Source organism: Drosophila persimilis, unplaced genomic scaffold (genome assembly GCF_003286085.1).
Source record: "Drosophila persimilis strain 14011-0111.01,24,50 unplaced genomic scaffold, DperRS2 tig00000191-arrow-pilon, whole genome shotgun sequence".
In the NCBI taxonomy this organism is placed as follows: Eukaryota; Metazoa; Arthropoda; class Insecta; order Diptera; family Drosophilidae; genus Drosophila; species Drosophila persimilis.
Window position 1 is genome coordinate 890,827 of NW_020825298.1, and position 15,947 is coordinate 906,773.

Consider the following 15,947-nt stretch of genomic DNA (forward strand, 5'->3'; position numbering starts at 1 on the left):
ATATAAATATATGTATGTAAAACACATGCTTAACAACAGTGTTGAACTCTATAAAAACCATCGCATTAATTTTACCTTTCTTTAAATTATTTTTTCGTATTATTACTTAATTTAAACATTACCTTATTTACGGATTCATAATGTTTTTTGAATGGAACTTATTGAGTTTTTGTTGATATATTTGTGTAAAAAATTTAAGTCTTATTAGAAAGAGAGAGCGATCGTTAGAGCGAATGATTAAGCCTAAAATTAAAAAAAAACCCTTTAATAACGAAAGTAAGAAAAAAAGAAACAGAAAACGAAAGAGAAAACTAAAAAAAAAAGTGAAAATCGTTTATTATATAAACTTACATTATATAAATATAAATTATATACATATAAACATATACCATAAACATATATAAATAATACATACCTACATAAGTAACGGAACATTACATAAAATTAATACTAAAACAAAAACAAAAAATACACAGAAACAAACATACATATATACGAGTATATATATACACTACCTATACATAAAAGAATAAATAAATACTTTGCATACATATTTAATATGCTTTAGTACATAAGTACAACAATGTTCAGAGTTAAAAGGGCCAAAACCCCCTTTCGAGAACCCTTAAACCCCTCTTAGGCCCGTCATACGCGAATGCCCACGGCTGTGCGAGAAGGATATGTCGCTATGGGTGTGTGTGCGTGTGTGCTGCTACACCCTGCTGCTGTCGTCTCTCTTTGGCTAAGCCGCTGCGAGGCTGCGAGCACGCGCGCCCTCTGGTAGCTGCCAGCTAGCTACGACACCAAGTGTCCGAGATAGCGCCCAGCCTCCGCTGGCGGCCTGGCATCCCGCGCATCCCCCCCTTCCCCTCACAAGGAGAGAGAGTATGAGAATGATCGAAGAGAGAGCTGCGGACAGAGAGGCAGACACACACACACACAACGCATACGTATACATGGTCATACCGCTCGCACAGGTGTCTGGCATTCGGGATAGGATATGACGGATGGATGTCGTAAGGAAACAATATGCAGGTCGTTTACCGTTAAACAAAAATCAAGAAAACGAAAAATACATTGAAGCATACGAGTATATAAGCCAGATCATACATACAACATATTACTACATACATTCATGCTCTATAAAAACAGAAAACTACAAAAAAAAACTAAAAAAAATACAAACGATTATGTCAAATAAATGGTTTTTCCTTTTTCCCTCAAACAAAACTCTGGAGTTATATATATTTTTTCTTTATTGACTATCACAAGCATGGACTTTAAACTGTAAGGACTCGCACAGACTAGCTAAAAGAAGAGCTGAAAGCTTGCACAACTTGCTGAAAACTTCAGCTTCACTTTCAGCTGTAGTGTGCGCGAGCCGTTGGAGACTACTAATGATCTTTAATGTTAATGATCTGTTAATGGTCTTGCACACAAAGAGCGATCGTACTCCCACTACAAGTGGTCTCAATTGATCTCTAAATGGGGTTAGTCTTGAACAGGGATCTTATTCACCCTGAAATTTCTCCCCCAAAATTGGGTTTAAATATCGACAAAAACATAGAGACGAGTCGCTTGAGGCGATAAAGGTTTTTTCTTGATTTGCTAATGGAATCCCTCATATCTTCTCTACAATTGCTCTTCCTCGATCTGCAGGTCTGTGGTGAAGACGTACATGTCCCGCCGTCTGGCGAACAGCAGCTCCTCTGAACGCCTGGGATGCGTGGCCAGGGAGTGTACCACTCCACCATTGTCACCTGAAATAAAAATATTTACAATGAATTTCATGAAGGATGCTCAGCCCAAAGATGGGATAGATAGTTTTCTTAGTCATAGATAGATGTAGTTATTTTGATATCATGAGATATTTCGATCAAATTTGGTTAAGATTTTGAAATTGTTGGATTGGATTCCTTAATTATACCAAGTTGTTCAACGAAGTTGTTTTTACAAAACTGATATATCCTATGGTAAGTAGAATCCTATATGCAGCCGAGAGTACAAGATATGTACGCTGGATGAAAAAGGACAGACAGACCACAGAGACCCATCAATCTACACGTCTGTAGAAATACATGAAATACACATTTCTTCCTTACTTATGCGTATCCTCTGCAAGACTTTTCCCTCCAGCAGATCCCAGATGTAGGCATCCCCGGCGCTGGAGCCGGCCACAATGTGCGCATCATTGGCCAGGATGCCGCATTCTATGTGATAGTCATCCGCCCGGTGTCCTTTATATTCGGACAGCAGTCCTCCCGTCTCACAGTCGATCAGACGCACCACACTGTCCTGACAGCCTGCGACAAGGCACTGCTCGTCCTGTGTTTTGGCCAAGTAGGTGACGGGTTCCCCGATCTTGTCGCAGGTCATCTCTCCCACACGTATATCGTAATGTCGGATGCAGCCGTCCAGCGAGGCGGCATAGATCTTATTTTCATTGGTCAGAACGGTGGTGATGCAATCGCGGGCGTCCTTCATGACCTGGACGGGATCTAGGCGGCGGGTGCGTATGTCCCAGCACATGACGGCATTGTCGCGACCACCAGAAATGGTTATGGAAGAGTCCTCATTGAAGCAGACGCAACGGACGCCACCAGCATGGGAGCGCAGACGGCGAACAGGTGTTCCTAAAGGCGAAAATCTGTGGAGTTGAGTGCATTTCTGATGAAAATTTACATGAAAACTCGTACCTGTGGAAACATCCCAGTAGATTATGCTCTTATCCAAGCTGGAAGAGACAATGTAGCTGCTATCGCAGCTGCCAGCCACATCTGTTACCTCGTCGGCATGGCCTCCATAGGTCTTTAGGAGTAATCCAGTGGCAGGATTCCAAAGTTTGATCTTCTTGTCAGAGCCGCAAGACATGCAGTAAGAGCCGTCCACTGGAATCATCACATCAAACGTATGCCCTTTGTTCATCATATCAACTCACCATTATAGCGCACGGCACGCACTGCACCCTGTTGGCAGTCTATAGTTGTTTTGCAGTGGTAATTGGCAAAAACCGGCATTGTTTTATTTTGTTTTTAGCTTTTGTTTACAAAAGATCAGAGTGACCGCGGATTTATCGTTGAAACATACCGTCCGGTCCAACCCTCAAAAATATATTAAAAATGCCGTCTCTTTTCAAAAATATACCGACGAATTATACATATTTCTCGATTTTGATCTTCCGTTGAATTTTCTCAGCTATATAGAACTTTCAGCCATGCCCACAGAATTTTATCCGATTAATGAATCTTTTTTCTACTTGGCTGGTTTAATTTTAACACTCGCTTTTATTGGATTCCTTTATAAAGTTAAAAATAAAATTTAATAGATTAGAGAAATTGACAAAATATACCATTATATACCGATATACCATAAAGGCACTAACGCAACTGGAAAATACCCATAGTAAAAATACCAGCATTAGCTGAGTTTCGGCCCCTTTGCAGCACTATCGTTGGAATTTTCGGCACGTGTCGGGTGTGCACACACTCTGCTGCAAAAAGGTAAACACAACGCAATAAACGGAATTTTTATTTACGCACTCGAACAAAATAAGCAATAAAATCGAAACGAATTGGCGGCAAATCAAGTGTGTTTTAATAGTTAAGCAAATGTTCAATGATTTCATGCAGGATTCATATATATTTCTTGCTAATTGAGGAACTGCGTGTCAAGTGTAAATTACTAGTGGGCGGGGGTGGCGGCGGTGCAGAGCATTAACCAACAAAAAAAAATAAAATAAAAAGAAGTGTGTGGTGGAGGAGGAGGAGGAGGAGACAAGAGCAGGTCAAAGCAAACGAAACGCATGTCAAGCGCGACAACCTGCCCAAAAGCCGATTTCTGATGACGTGGGCTGCAAAACGAAGGACAGCCAGCAGTCAAGCGACGACGACAGGATATACACATATTTTCCAGTGCACACACACGCACACAAAAACACACATATACAGGAGTATGCAACGCAGCAAACCAGTTGTTGTTGCCAATAAGTGCATAAAGTGAGCGAAAATCCTGCTTCCAGAATAACTGCACAGCAGAAGAGGAAGAGGAGAGAAGCAAGAACAGAAGCATGGTATAAAGGTGCATATCTGGAGAGGAGCTAAGAAAAGTTAAGAATAAGTGCATACCAGGAGGAGAAGGTAAGGCATAACTGCACACAAGAAGAGAGCAGAGAGAGAGAGAAAGAGAGAGACAAGGAGTGCAAACACCTGAAGAAGAGCGAAGAGAGGCCAGGAATAAAGTGCACAATCACACACACACACACTTACGGAAAAGGAGCAAACACAGGCAAACACTAACAAAAAAGCACAAAAAAAAAACAACCCGAGAGAAAAAGTACAAGAAAAAGGGCCCACGGACACGACGACACAAGGTGGAAAAGTAAAAAAGTTGTTTGTCAACTTGTTGGTCGCTCAAATGTGGCAGCCACAACGAGTGGCTGCTGGCTGGCTGTACAGCTACCAAGTGGAATCCCAATCCGATACCGAAACCGAAACCGTCGCCGATTCCCGATCCTCGAGTCATTTCAAAGGCAGCAACGCCTGCGGCTAGATCGAAACAGGCAACAGGCTTACTCGCACTCGCTCCGCTCCCCCTTTGGTAACACCCACGCGCAGCAACAGCTCCCGCCCACCCCCTCGGCCGCACCATGTCAACGGTCACGCGGAGCGCCAGCGCCAGCCCCATGGCTCTCAATGGCATCATCGACGCCAGTCTCTTTCCGCTGAGGTCCACCGCGGACGTAGTGAATTTGTTCCGTCGTTCCCTCACCACCGGTATTGAGCCCGATCTGACCCTGCTCTCCATTGTGGTGGGGTATATCGAGCTCTCGCTGACCACGGGAGAGGCGGCGTCTCAGGCGGCCGCCGCAGCCGCTGCCGCCGCCGCTGCTGCAGCAGCTGACATGACGCAGACAGCGACAGGTGCGTACCCCTGTACCGTTAGCGGGTGAAACAGCAGAAGCAACGGAAACCAATTAAAACGGTAGTTTAACCCTCAGCTCAGTCGAAGGAGCGTTCTAAGTAAGACAGTGCGGTTCAGAAGTGTAGGGTTTTCGCAGAAGTATATTTATCGATGATTCTTTTCTGTAATATTCGGGAATTCGGGAGGATGAAATTTTGATGAAACCTATACTAGATCAGTCTTTAAATGATGAAACGCACTGTCATTACACTCTCAAGGGTTCTGTTTTAAGTGGTTTCCGTTGTACCTATTGTATGGTCAAGAAAACTTAGTTAATCGATATACTCACTGACAGGCGGTAGCGACGTGATCATGGGCAACAGCGTTCCCTTCCCGGTGGTGACCCACGAGCTGATTGCGGGCCTGTACAAGAAGTTCCAGACAATCCTATCGGTGGTGGAGAAGCCAAAGCCACACCGACAGGCCACGCGCGAGATCATCAAGAAGGTGTCGGACGTTATATGGAACTCGCTGATCCGCAGCAGCTACAAGGATCGGGCCCACTTGCAGAACCTCTACAGCTATCTGTCGGGCAACAAGCTGGACTGTTTCGGTGTGGCACTTGCCGTGGTAGCCGGCTGTCAACTGCTGGGTTACAAGGATGTGCGCTTGGCCATCTCCGAGGACCATGCCTGGGTGGTGTTTGGGCAGAAACGGGTGGAGACCATCGAGGTGACGTGGCACGGCAAGGGCAGCGAGGACAAGCGGGGCCAGGATATACGCCCTGGGATCGAGTCGGGCTCTTGGCTCTATCTCGGTGGCCTGGCGGTGGTCTGCGAGCGTGGCATGGAGGTGGCGGCCATCTGTGCCGCTCTCAACATCTCTCTGACAGCCAACAGCGATTGCGTGGAAGTGGCCGATCTGCAGCAGCAATTGCTGTGGCTCCTCTACGACCTGGGACATCTCAAGCGGTATCCCATGGCCTTGGGTACACTCGGCGAACTGGAGGAGATCCATCGGACGCATAGCAGCATCACCTGCGAGCAGCTCTACCGCGAGGCTATCGACTCGGCGCGGACGCACTACCGCAACCACCATGTCTATCCGTACACGTATCAGGGCAACTACTACAACCGTCTGCTCAAGTATCGCGACGCCTTCGCCGCCTGGGCCAATGCCGCCGACGTGATCCGCCTGTACACGTACCAGTGCCGCGACGACGAAGAGATCTACAAGGAGCTGCTGGACATTGCCAACGAGCTGATCCCCTATGTGATGAAAACGGAGAGCTCAGGCCATTCGGCACGCAGCATTCTGCGGGATGCTGAGGTCTTTGCCAATCTGCTGCGCTTCTACGATGGCATCTGCCAGTGGGAGGAGGACAGCCTGACTCCCATTCTGCACATTGGCTGGGCCAAGCCACTGGTCAATAATATAACCAAATTTGATTACGATATACGCTCTCAGGTGGTCATCAAGATGCCCGAGGATCTGGAGGCTGAGCAGGCACAAGCGGCCGCATTGGAGGCTAAGGAAGCGGCGGCAGCCGCGGCAGCAGCAGCGGCTGCGGCAATGATGGCGGCCGGAGCAGAGGCTCTAGAAGGAAATAACAACACCTTGATGAAGAAGGACGAGGTGAGTCAGAGATTATATGTACATTCCAGAGATTTAATTATGCATCGAATATAAAATTAAGACAGCTACAAGTATATACCACTCAAAGTCTTCTTGGCTTCCAAAAAACTCTTTTCTAATCACTTTTCTTTTTTCCTCTCGAATAGAAGACAAAATCTTCAGAGCTGCCGACGACATTGGCTGATCTGACCGCCGCCTGTGGCGAGAAGATACTCAATCCGGACTTTCTGCTTCAGGGCGGGGGTCAGCCTTTTGCCGAGCAAAAGCAGCAGACATCATTGGGGGACACGGAGAACACAGAGCCCCATAACAACAACAACAATAGCAATAGCAATAACAACAATCACCATAATGCTGAGAAGGAGGCTACAAAAACTACAACTGCAGCAACAGCAACAACAACAACCACAGCATCAGTAACCACTAGCAATGGAGGCAGTACAAGCAGCAGCAGCAGTCACTGCCACTCCGTTGCCATCCAGTTACCAGTTACTAGTGAGGCAAGCCATCATGCTGGCCAAACCCAAACCCAAATCCAAATTCAACAACCACAGCACAAAGAAGCTAAGCCAGAGCCAGAGGCGACTGCACCCGATGACTATGATCCCTTTGAGATAATGCTTAAACGTCCGGTGATTGCGCTGTACAGCCAAAAGATGAAGGGCCTCAAGGATCTGCTGCTGGCCGAGAAGCTCAATACGCACGCCATATCGCTGCAGGTCACGGCCCAGTCGGTGGCCTCGCGGAAGGTGCGGGGCGTGGCCGAGAAGCAGTCGGCGGCGACCATATCTGCCACCATCACGGTTGCATCATCATCGTCGTCCACAGAGGGTGGTGTCGGGGGTGGATCTGGATCTGGAGGCAGTGGATCTGCAGGAGGGGCCTCTCTCGGGGCCTCATCGCCAGGCGGGGATTCAATAGCCGCCTCGCGGCCGAAGAGAACGCGTCGCGAGTAAACTTTGTTGTCCTGTATCTATGTAATGCAGAAAAAACCTTTATTATCCATATTCGAGTATATACATAGCATACATATGTACATAGGATGTATGCCTGTATGTCATATTTTTGATGTTCGATGTGTATTTATGTAGTTCGTAAGCGCAAAAGAAATCCGTTAGAGAACGCCTAGCGTTTTAAAAGCAATATAAAAAAAAACTAAAAAACTTAAAGGCAACAAACAAAATTGTAAAAGGATTAAACCCTATAGACCGATCCAGACAGATCCATTAACAGACGATCCACACATAGACACACACAAAATGAAGCAAGCACTTGAAACGATATAAGCTATGCTAAGTATTTATAATGTATTTTTAGCTGTTATACTTTTACTCTTTGTATTTATTGCTATCTATCTCTCGTATCCCCCACTTCCTGCAGATTTGTATGTTTTATTGATTGTTTAAGCGTAACTTTATTGGTGCTCTACTTTGAAAACGAGAAACAGAAAACAGAAACAATATATATTTATGTATTTACTTGAATGCATTTTATTGAGGCTAAGCTGTTTGATTTTTCACTCTACAAATGTACTATGTATATCCCTCCCCCCACGCCCTGTACTGTACTATATAAGGATGGAACATACACATATAAGTTTTTTTTTTTTTGTTCAAAACTTTGTTACACACAAGAAACAGAAAGATGACCGGAATAGAAAACCGAAAGAAATAATACATATTTAACACTTCCTCTCTATATGTGATACAACACTTTTTCTAGAAAAGCTTTCATATTATATCTTATAAACCTACTACTACATAGAATATACCTAAATCACACTCCCCCACCCCACTTGAAACACAGACAGACACACACACAACAGTCCTGCTGTCCAGGCGCACTTGTTTTAGGGATATACTCATATCCCGTCTATAGATATATAATATCCCTGTACTTCTTCAGCCTCCCCCCCAACCACCAAACCCCTCACCCTACCCTCCCAATCGCCCAATTAGCAAACGCAATTATGAAGCATGTCAAAATGTAATTCACAAATTGGAGCTTGTAACAAATTGTTAAATGATGATAATAATTGCATTCAATTCGATTTTGATTTGATTTGTGCGTAGAGCATCTGTGATGAATAATAATGTTTAGAGACAGCGTGAGAGAGAGAGAAAAGTGAGAGATGGCCAGCCCGAACACACAAAAACTGAACAACAATATAACTAATCAATGTATGGTGTTTTATTCCTCATATACGAGTATATTGTACAACAAACAACACATTACACAAAATCAAAAAAACAAAAAGTAAAAATAATGAAAACTATTTAATTATGTAGATGCAGATGCGCAGCAAAACTAAATGTTAAATGTTGAACTACCAGTTATATTAATGTAAAACTAGATACTTAAACAAACAAACAAGACGATACAAAGGATTATATACTATACTATATATACTATATATTTTGGCATACAAAATTTGTAACTTTAAGTGATGGAAATGTCAGATCAGATGAGAGGAGAAATGGTTTTTGATTTTCTTTACATTTTGGCCAGCACAAAATCCCGATAACGAAAGTTCGCTATGCAACAAATCAAACAATGCAGCAAACCGGAACAACCACAATATAGAAACATACATATATAAACGTATACATACATATATATTTATAAATGTTAAAGTAACATCAATTTTTCGCTCTAATTGTTTTAAAATAGCCAACAACAACAGCAGCCATTGCTCGAGGAACAGTTTAAATTATATGTAGTCTAAAATCCAAATGCTCAATAACCCTTTTAGCTTGAAAGTCAAATAGCCACAAGTCAGAATGTTATAAAACAATAAAATCATAAAAAAAATTTGTATTTTTGAAGTGCACTTTATTTGGCGGTAAGTTCGTTTTTGATCTTTTCGATAACCGAATTATCGAGTCGATGTTTGTAATTACATAGACATGTAGTTACTATGTAAGCAATTTGTAGTTAGCGTGTAGTTACCATGTAAGGATATTAATTTAGTGGAAATTGCTTAAATTTATTTTACAATCAAATCCAAAAAAAGCAACCGATCCAATAAAAGCAAGTATTTAAATTAAGCCAGTCAAGTAGGAAATTGATTCATCAATCGTATAAAACTATGTGGGCATGGCTAAATGTTCTTTATAGCTGGGAATATTCGACGGAAAATCAAAATTGAGGAATATGTATAATACAACTTGAGGTCGTCAGTATATTTACGGTATATTTTCAAAGTAAGAATGTATGTTTCGGTATATTTTTGAGGGTCGGACCGTATATGCTATCGAAATATCCGCGGTCACACTGCCAGTGACTCGGCATCAAAACAGCATCGAAAAAAAAAATCGAAAATTTTATTTTGAAATAAAGAGAAATATCTAGAGAAGAGAAAATGTCGGCACCCGATAAGGAAAAGGAGAAAGAGAAGGAGGAGGCCACCAACAAGGGCGAGGACTTGGGTCTGCTCGAGGAAGACGACGAGTTCGAAGAGTTTCCGGCTGAAGGTGAGACCGCCGCTTTTGGCTTCCATTCCATTCCAGAGCAGCAATTGCAAAAACATTGTTATTGCAGACTTCCGTGTCGGCGACGACGAGGAGGAGCTCAACGTGTGGGAGGACAACTGGGACGATGATAACGTGGAGGATGACTTCAGCCAGCAGCTGAAGGCGCATCTGGAGAGCAAGAAAATGGAAACATAGTCCATCCAGCCAACCCTTTTCCCGCGTTCGTACCTAACCATCAAAACGAGCAAATCGGTTAAATTTAGAATAAAATCAATATATTAAGTGGATTTTCCGTTTTTGCCAAGTTCCAGAAACATCTCTTCAATCATTTTGCCCATTAGTTCTTGTTCTTGTAATTGTCTCTGCAATGCTTCCATGTTCTTGGTTCGCTCTTCCTCAGTTTTTTTCTGCTCCTCAAAGGCGGTCTTTCGCGCATCGATTTGCTGCTGGAGCTTTTGGCACTCCTCATCGTACTTGTGCTTGCATATTTGGAACTGCTCGGCGGACTGCTGGAGCTCCACGTTGTTGGTCTCAATTTCGTTGAGGATCTTCTGATTCTGGGCCTCCAGGGCTGACAGCTGCTTCTCTACGAGCTCCTGCTGCTTGAGGTTCTCCTTGTACTCGTCCAAACAATTGGACGGCAGCACTTCCAAGGCCTTCTCTATCTCATTGACCATATTCAGATTGGTTTCTATTTGATGGCGTTGATCGTTGAAGACTTTTTCCTGGCCGGCCAACTCATCCTTGCAATTCTCTATATCTTGTGAAATGTCTTCGATTTGCCTGCAAGGGTTGTTGCATAAAGAGATTGACTTCAGCTTTTGATATGGTTAAGAACTTACTTCTTTAGAGTCAGCACCTCGTCATCCTCCACGACCAGCTGCTCCCAGTGGCGGATCTGATTGGTGAGCTCTGTATGCTGGTTCTCCAGCGAATCCATTTCTAATCTCTGTTCGGCACATGTCTTGTTATCTTTGGCCACCTCGGCTTGAGCCCTGGGCAGCTCCTCGTGCAACTCGTTTATGGAGGCTTGGCAGTTTTCAATATCTGTTTTAACAGTGGCTGCTTTCTCTTTTCGATTCTCCAACTGACAGCGCTTGGATGTGATTTCAGCGATGAGGGCTTCCCGCGTTTTAATACTCTCCTCGACGGGCATCAGAACCGACCTCTTAAACATTTTGTAGTAGGCCAAGTAGTTGAACAGGGGATCTAGTGTTTTGATTGTCTTCTTTGGAGCTAAAAGACCGAAACGTAGATAGAGAGAACTGTTGTTTGATGCACAGCCTCGTGATTACCTGGCCTGATAATGTCCAGGTATGTGTACGTCTTGTTGGGAAAAGTGACTTGCACTATCCGCTCCACTTGGCGGCACAGCTTGATCAGGAAGACGCGCTTCTCCCGCGACGTATCAGTGCTCTCGTTGTCAACATTGAATGGTGGGTCCACACGAAGTCCAAAGCAGCGCAAATAGTGAACATAGACTTTGGTGAGGAAAGCCTCTGTCGGGTTGGCGAGGTCGCTGGGGCGTATGTGCAGATCCGGCAGCAGGGTGTTTCCTTGCTGGATCACCATTTCCATCTCGTCGGTTATTGTCGGGTTTTTGGCCATATTTGCTTAAATTAAATTTAAAAAATTAAAAAGGGACGCCAAAACAAATCTGGCGATCAGTGTGAACAAGTGTGGCCGTGTGACAAATACTGCCAATGAAATATACCGCATTCGGTATTTTTCCCAAGATGGCTATTTTAGCGCCAAAGTTATTGGAATATGCTGCAACCCCCAAGTAACGGTTACGCATTTTGTGTTGCCATGGCTGATTTTCTTTGTTTATTTTGCATAAAAACCCATAGTTTTCGCGAAAATGACGTCCTCTAGCGCTGTAGAAGATGAGCACCTTACAGACTCCGATTTAAGCGATGATGAGGGTGAGTTGGGACAACTGTTATTGAGAGGTCTAGTCTGAAACCACACATTTAGAGCGCAACGTGGAGCAGCGCCAGGAGGAGCAGCGTGTTGAGACACCGCGACCGGTGTACAGTGACGAGGAGTTGCACCAGTTGGTGGAGTTCATACAACGCATGTGTGTGCTGAGCTGCTTGGACCATCGGGACTGGCATGAGAACTCAATGGACACCATTCGCCGGTGGCTGTTGGAGGTCAACGAGCCCCTGCTGACTGTTTCCTATGATGGGAGCACGCTTACCGCCTGCCTGGGCTTTCCCACCGCGTACATTACCGACATGAGCTACTTTCGTCGCGAACCGAACGAGATCTTCAGTGTGGAGGCCTTCCACGACGAGATCCAATTCGGAACGGTTCATAGCGATGTGGATGGCTGCCTGCTGCATGTCCTGGAGTGGCTATATATGCCCTTCTTTCGGAACTATCCCGAATGGAATGATACTGTCCGGCAGCGCTTTTGCTCGAGCATGGATCGCTTTCTGGGATTTCTCACTGGAATGCATTACCAGATTGGTGGCATGGCCGTGCTCTATGTCCCCTATGTGATCAAACAGCTCGGAGGCGGTGACGAAGAAGGTTCGGCTGGAGTGGGTAAGGTGGACAGGCAGCTGGTTAAGAGCCTGGAAGGCATTGCTCTCTATTGGACAACTCAGATTCGTACTTTGCTGGGGGATTGCACATTGACGGTGCCCCACGATTTGGTCACAGTGCGAGATGAGTTTGAGTTCTGGGAATATCGTTGTAGGTAGAGCAATTCTTTCAAGAAATGCACCTCAAATAATCTAGTCTCTGTTTCTCCCTCTTGCTAGATGAAGTCCTGCAGGGAATCAACGCACAATTGGCCCAGTCAGATGTAGACAAGGTTTTCCGTGTTCTACGACAGTCCAACTCCGTTCACATGCCCCAAGTGGATGACCTAATAGCGTCGGCCAAGATGGAGCTTGTTCAGTCATTGTCCAACATCAAGTATCTCCATTTGCTGATCGAGCCCTGCTCCAAAATTGATCTGTCCAACAGCCCCGCAGAGCTTACAAAACTTCTGCCCAGAATAATCCATCTTGTGCGCTACATCTGGCTGAATTCGGAGTACTATAATACGCGGGAGCTCATCACCGGTCTCTTTCGGAATCTCAGCAATCAGATTATAATGTTCTGCACGCAACAGACCAAAGTGCAGGAGATACTCGAGGGACGGCCGCGCTTTGGCATCGAGATTTGCAACATGTCGATCGATTGCTGCCTGGTTTACAAGGGAATCTATGAGGAAATATCGAGCCAGCACAGCCAAGTGGGTTGGCAGCTAGACGAGGGGATCATCTTCAACCATGTGGATGCATTTGTGGAGCGGCTCAACGATGTGATTGACATTTGTGAGTCGATGATTGTATTTGGCCGTTTGGATGAGAACGAGACAATACCCAGGGCGGAGTTTGGTGGCTCCAGGGGCGAGGAGCTGGACAGGATTGCCGCCAATGTGGAAAATAAATTTTTGCAGACTCTCAAGAAGCTGCAACGATGCAGTGGCTCACAGTCCATCATCCTAAATGTCCATCGCGAGGACTGGTATGACCTGGTGGCCATGTATCGCACCAATGTCCAGCACTTGGAGGAAACAGTCCAGCGTCTGATCTTCAATGTATTTCAGCATGTCTGCAATGTGGAGGAGGCCCTGGAAGGCCTGCAAGCCTTGCTTTTCTACTCCTATCGCCATCGCGGCACTCTGAGGAAGACCTTCCTTCGGGAGGTGAGTCGCTTGTGGCGCATGTTCTCCCAGGAAATGGATGCCACTTCGAGGAAGCTGCTGGAGTGTCGACAGCAACAAGAGTCCTGGCTCTCCCATCACGTGTCCCGTGCCCTCAATTACCGCATCAATCTGGAACGCCTCACCTGGCTGCGGAATCGATTGAAGAATGCCGAATGGTTGCCGACAGTCAAGGAGGCTGCTGCCACGCTGGCCAAATTCGACTCGCTGCGCAAGGAGTACGAAAGAGAGTCGCATCAGGCCTATGAGGATTGGCAAACGGCATGCTGTGGCTGGTCAGCCGATCTCAACCAGAGGCTCGAGCGTTATCTGATAATACGCAGCAAGCAGGCGAGAGGTCTGCTGGAGTGCAACATAGATCCGGCTGTCGTCGAAATATGCGAGCAGGCACAGCATTTTGAGCGGTTGGGTTTCCCCATACCCAGTACCATCAAAAAGTTCTACGAGCGCTGCGAATGCCTGAGATCTGTGTACAATAGCGTCACCCAACTGTGTCTCAGCTACAACCGCATCCTGATGGGCCTTACAGATCGAGAGCGGAAACTATTTCGACCGCTGGTCCTGGCCTGCGATCGGCACTTGGCTCCGGGCATCTTTAAGTTCACCTACGGGGCCGATTTAAGCGAGCAATCGTTCTTTGAAGATTGCGGTGAGTTTATTCAAGACTTTCAGCAGATCGTCCACATCTATAAGCGAGCCAATCGGGGCGTGGCCAGGTGCTGCGAAAAGATTTGCGATACCACCCTGCTGCGGTTTAATTTCATGGGTGCCGTGGACATATCCGTGCTGCAGCAGCAACTATCCGGCTGGCTAGCGAGTTCTGGCGATACACTGAGGAATTATTACAATAATATTTTGGAGTTGCTTTCCGCATTCAGCAGGCAGTTCCATTTGGTCAAAGATGAGGTGATTTGAGCCTGATTTTGTTGTACTATTAACCAAAACTCAAAACTTACAACTTTTAGATGTCTGCCGAGTGGATTCTTTATGTGAACGGTCTGGATGATATGCTGGCCAACGCCTTAATGACCAGTGCTCGCAGTTCATTGACAAAGCTCTACGAAGCCCTTCATCGCGACGAGGACATGGCCCCTGCCCCCATATTGGTACTGGAATCGGATGTCAAGGATGGTCGGATTGTGTTTAGCCCAGATATGGATGAAATTGCTACCGTTCTGTGTGGAGTAATTGACAATATCCGCTGCATGCTGGATCAGTTCCCCAGACTGGGCTACAAGCTGAGGCTGCCCAAGACCGCGCAGCGTCAGGGATTCGCTGGAGTGTTTCGCGAGGATCAGGAGTGCTCCGAGCTGATGCGCAGCATCCAAGCGGAAATATCCAAGCAGCGGCAGGAGATGGAAAGCTATCAAGAGCAGTGGAACCACCATCGCATGCTGTGGGAAACCACAGAAGAACAGTTCACCGAACGGCTGATGAAAAGCGCCCGGACAGCGGGAGTGTTTGAAGGTGGCATCGAACATTATAGTGCCCTGGCCGATGATGTGTCCTTTGTGGATGCCATCACGAATGTTTATTTCATATTAATCAATCAGAATGCCCTGAAAAGCACTATATTGGATTGGATAGAGAAATGGCAGGCATTGAATATTAAAATGCTGTTGGATCATGCCACCAATTGGATGCGAGGTGGGACCACACACTAGCATTTCTCTCAATTAGAGTGATTCAATCTCCTCTTCTTTTGCAGGCACCTATCGCTATATGCGACGGAATGAGAGGAATGTATTGAAGGTACCGCGCACCATTCGCGAAACGGTGGCTGCCAAACAGCTCTTCGAGCGTTTGATCCAAGAGCTGCCCCTCAAACAGGCGACCTTTACACCCATGCTGGAGCTCTTTGTACTGCTCCACAAGTACCAAGTGAATCTGGCCGAGAAGACGCATGAGCAGGTGCTTGGCTTGGAGTCCGCTTGGCTGCACTACCTTCAGACCTTGAGCGAGGCTGATGAGATGCTCGACAATGAAGGCGATGAAAACAAATTGGAGCTGGCCAAGCAAGCGGAAAAGTTCAAGTTTATATTGAAAGAATTCCTCGAGGATTTTTACTCGAAATTACCCAAGAAATAGGTGAGTTTTTTCAGTTGTGTGAATACTTTATATAAATTTAATATTCAATAGCTAAATGCCATGCCTAAAGCTGTCTCTTGATACGTCTCTTCATCTGTTGGTCCTTGATTTACGGGCATTATTTGGAT

At 45.6% G+C, this 15,947-nt stretch overlaps 5 protein-coding genes across 5 annotated transcripts in view; 3 read left to right on the forward strand and 2 right to left on the reverse strand.

Annotated features, from left to right (window-relative positions):
- Positions 1 to 1,258: 1,258 nt before the first annotated feature.
- Positions 1,259 to 3,033, reverse strand: LOC6595467 (WD repeat domain-containing protein 83). The gene is made up of 4 exons (XM_002020864.2): positions 2,939 to 3,033; positions 2,697 to 2,888; positions 2,103 to 2,633; positions 1,259 to 1,760 (listed from the first exon to the last, which is right to left on the reverse strand). Exons 1-4 carry the CDS (start codon positions 3,015 to 3,017, stop codon positions 1,633 to 1,635), a joined length of 930 nt encoding a protein of 309 aa, XP_002020900.1. The 5' UTR covers positions 3,018 to 3,033; the 3' UTR covers positions 1,259 to 1,632.
- Positions 3,034 to 3,533: 500 nt separating this feature from the next.
- On the forward strand, positions 3,534 to 8,012 carry LOC6595466 (menin). The gene is made up of 3 exons (XM_002020863.2): positions 3,534 to 4,919; positions 5,255 to 6,534; positions 6,681 to 8,012. Exons 1-3 carry the CDS (start codon positions 4,646 to 4,648, stop codon positions 7,488 to 7,490), a joined length of 2,364 nt encoding a protein of 787 aa, XP_002020899.1. The 5' UTR covers positions 3,534 to 4,645; the 3' UTR covers positions 7,491 to 8,012.
- A 1,825-nt stretch (positions 8,013 to 9,837) lies between these two features.
- LOC6595465 (probable 26S proteasome complex subunit sem1) lies at positions 9,838 to 10,289 on the forward strand. The gene is made up of 2 exons (XM_002020862.2): positions 9,838 to 10,007; positions 10,075 to 10,289. The coding sequence occupies exons 1-2, from the start codon at positions 9,896 to 9,898 to the stop codon at positions 10,200 to 10,202; spliced, it is 240 nt and encodes a 79-aa protein (XP_002020898.1). The 5' UTR covers positions 9,838 to 9,895; the 3' UTR covers positions 10,203 to 10,289.
- Positions 10,261 to 11,650, reverse strand: LOC6595464 (tax1-binding protein 1 homolog B). The gene is made up of 3 exons (XM_002020861.2): positions 11,303 to 11,650; positions 10,850 to 11,243; positions 10,261 to 10,790 (listed from the first exon to the last, which is right to left on the reverse strand). The coding sequence occupies exons 1-3, from the start codon at positions 11,613 to 11,615 to the stop codon at positions 10,286 to 10,288; spliced, it is 1,212 nt and encodes a 403-aa protein (XP_002020897.1). The 5' UTR covers positions 11,616 to 11,650; the 3' UTR covers positions 10,261 to 10,285.
- A 177-nt stretch (positions 11,651 to 11,827) lies between these two features.
- Positions 11,828 to 15,947, forward strand: part of LOC6595463 (dynein-1-beta heavy chain, flagellar inner arm I1 complex) — a 106,661-nt gene continuing 102,541 nt past the window's right edge. Inside the window, exons 1-5 of the mRNA XM_002020860.2 lie at positions 11,828 to 11,932; positions 11,985 to 12,710; positions 12,779 to 14,637; positions 14,697 to 15,378; positions 15,440 to 15,819. Of these exons, the coding sequence (XP_002020896.1) occupies positions 11,869 to 11,932; positions 11,985 to 12,710; positions 12,779 to 14,637; positions 14,697 to 15,378; positions 15,440 to 15,819 (3,711 nt within the window). The 5' untranslated portion in view covers positions 11,828 to 11,868. The remainder of the gene's footprint in view (positions 11,933 to 11,984; positions 12,711 to 12,778; positions 14,638 to 14,696; positions 15,379 to 15,439; positions 15,820 to 15,947) is intronic.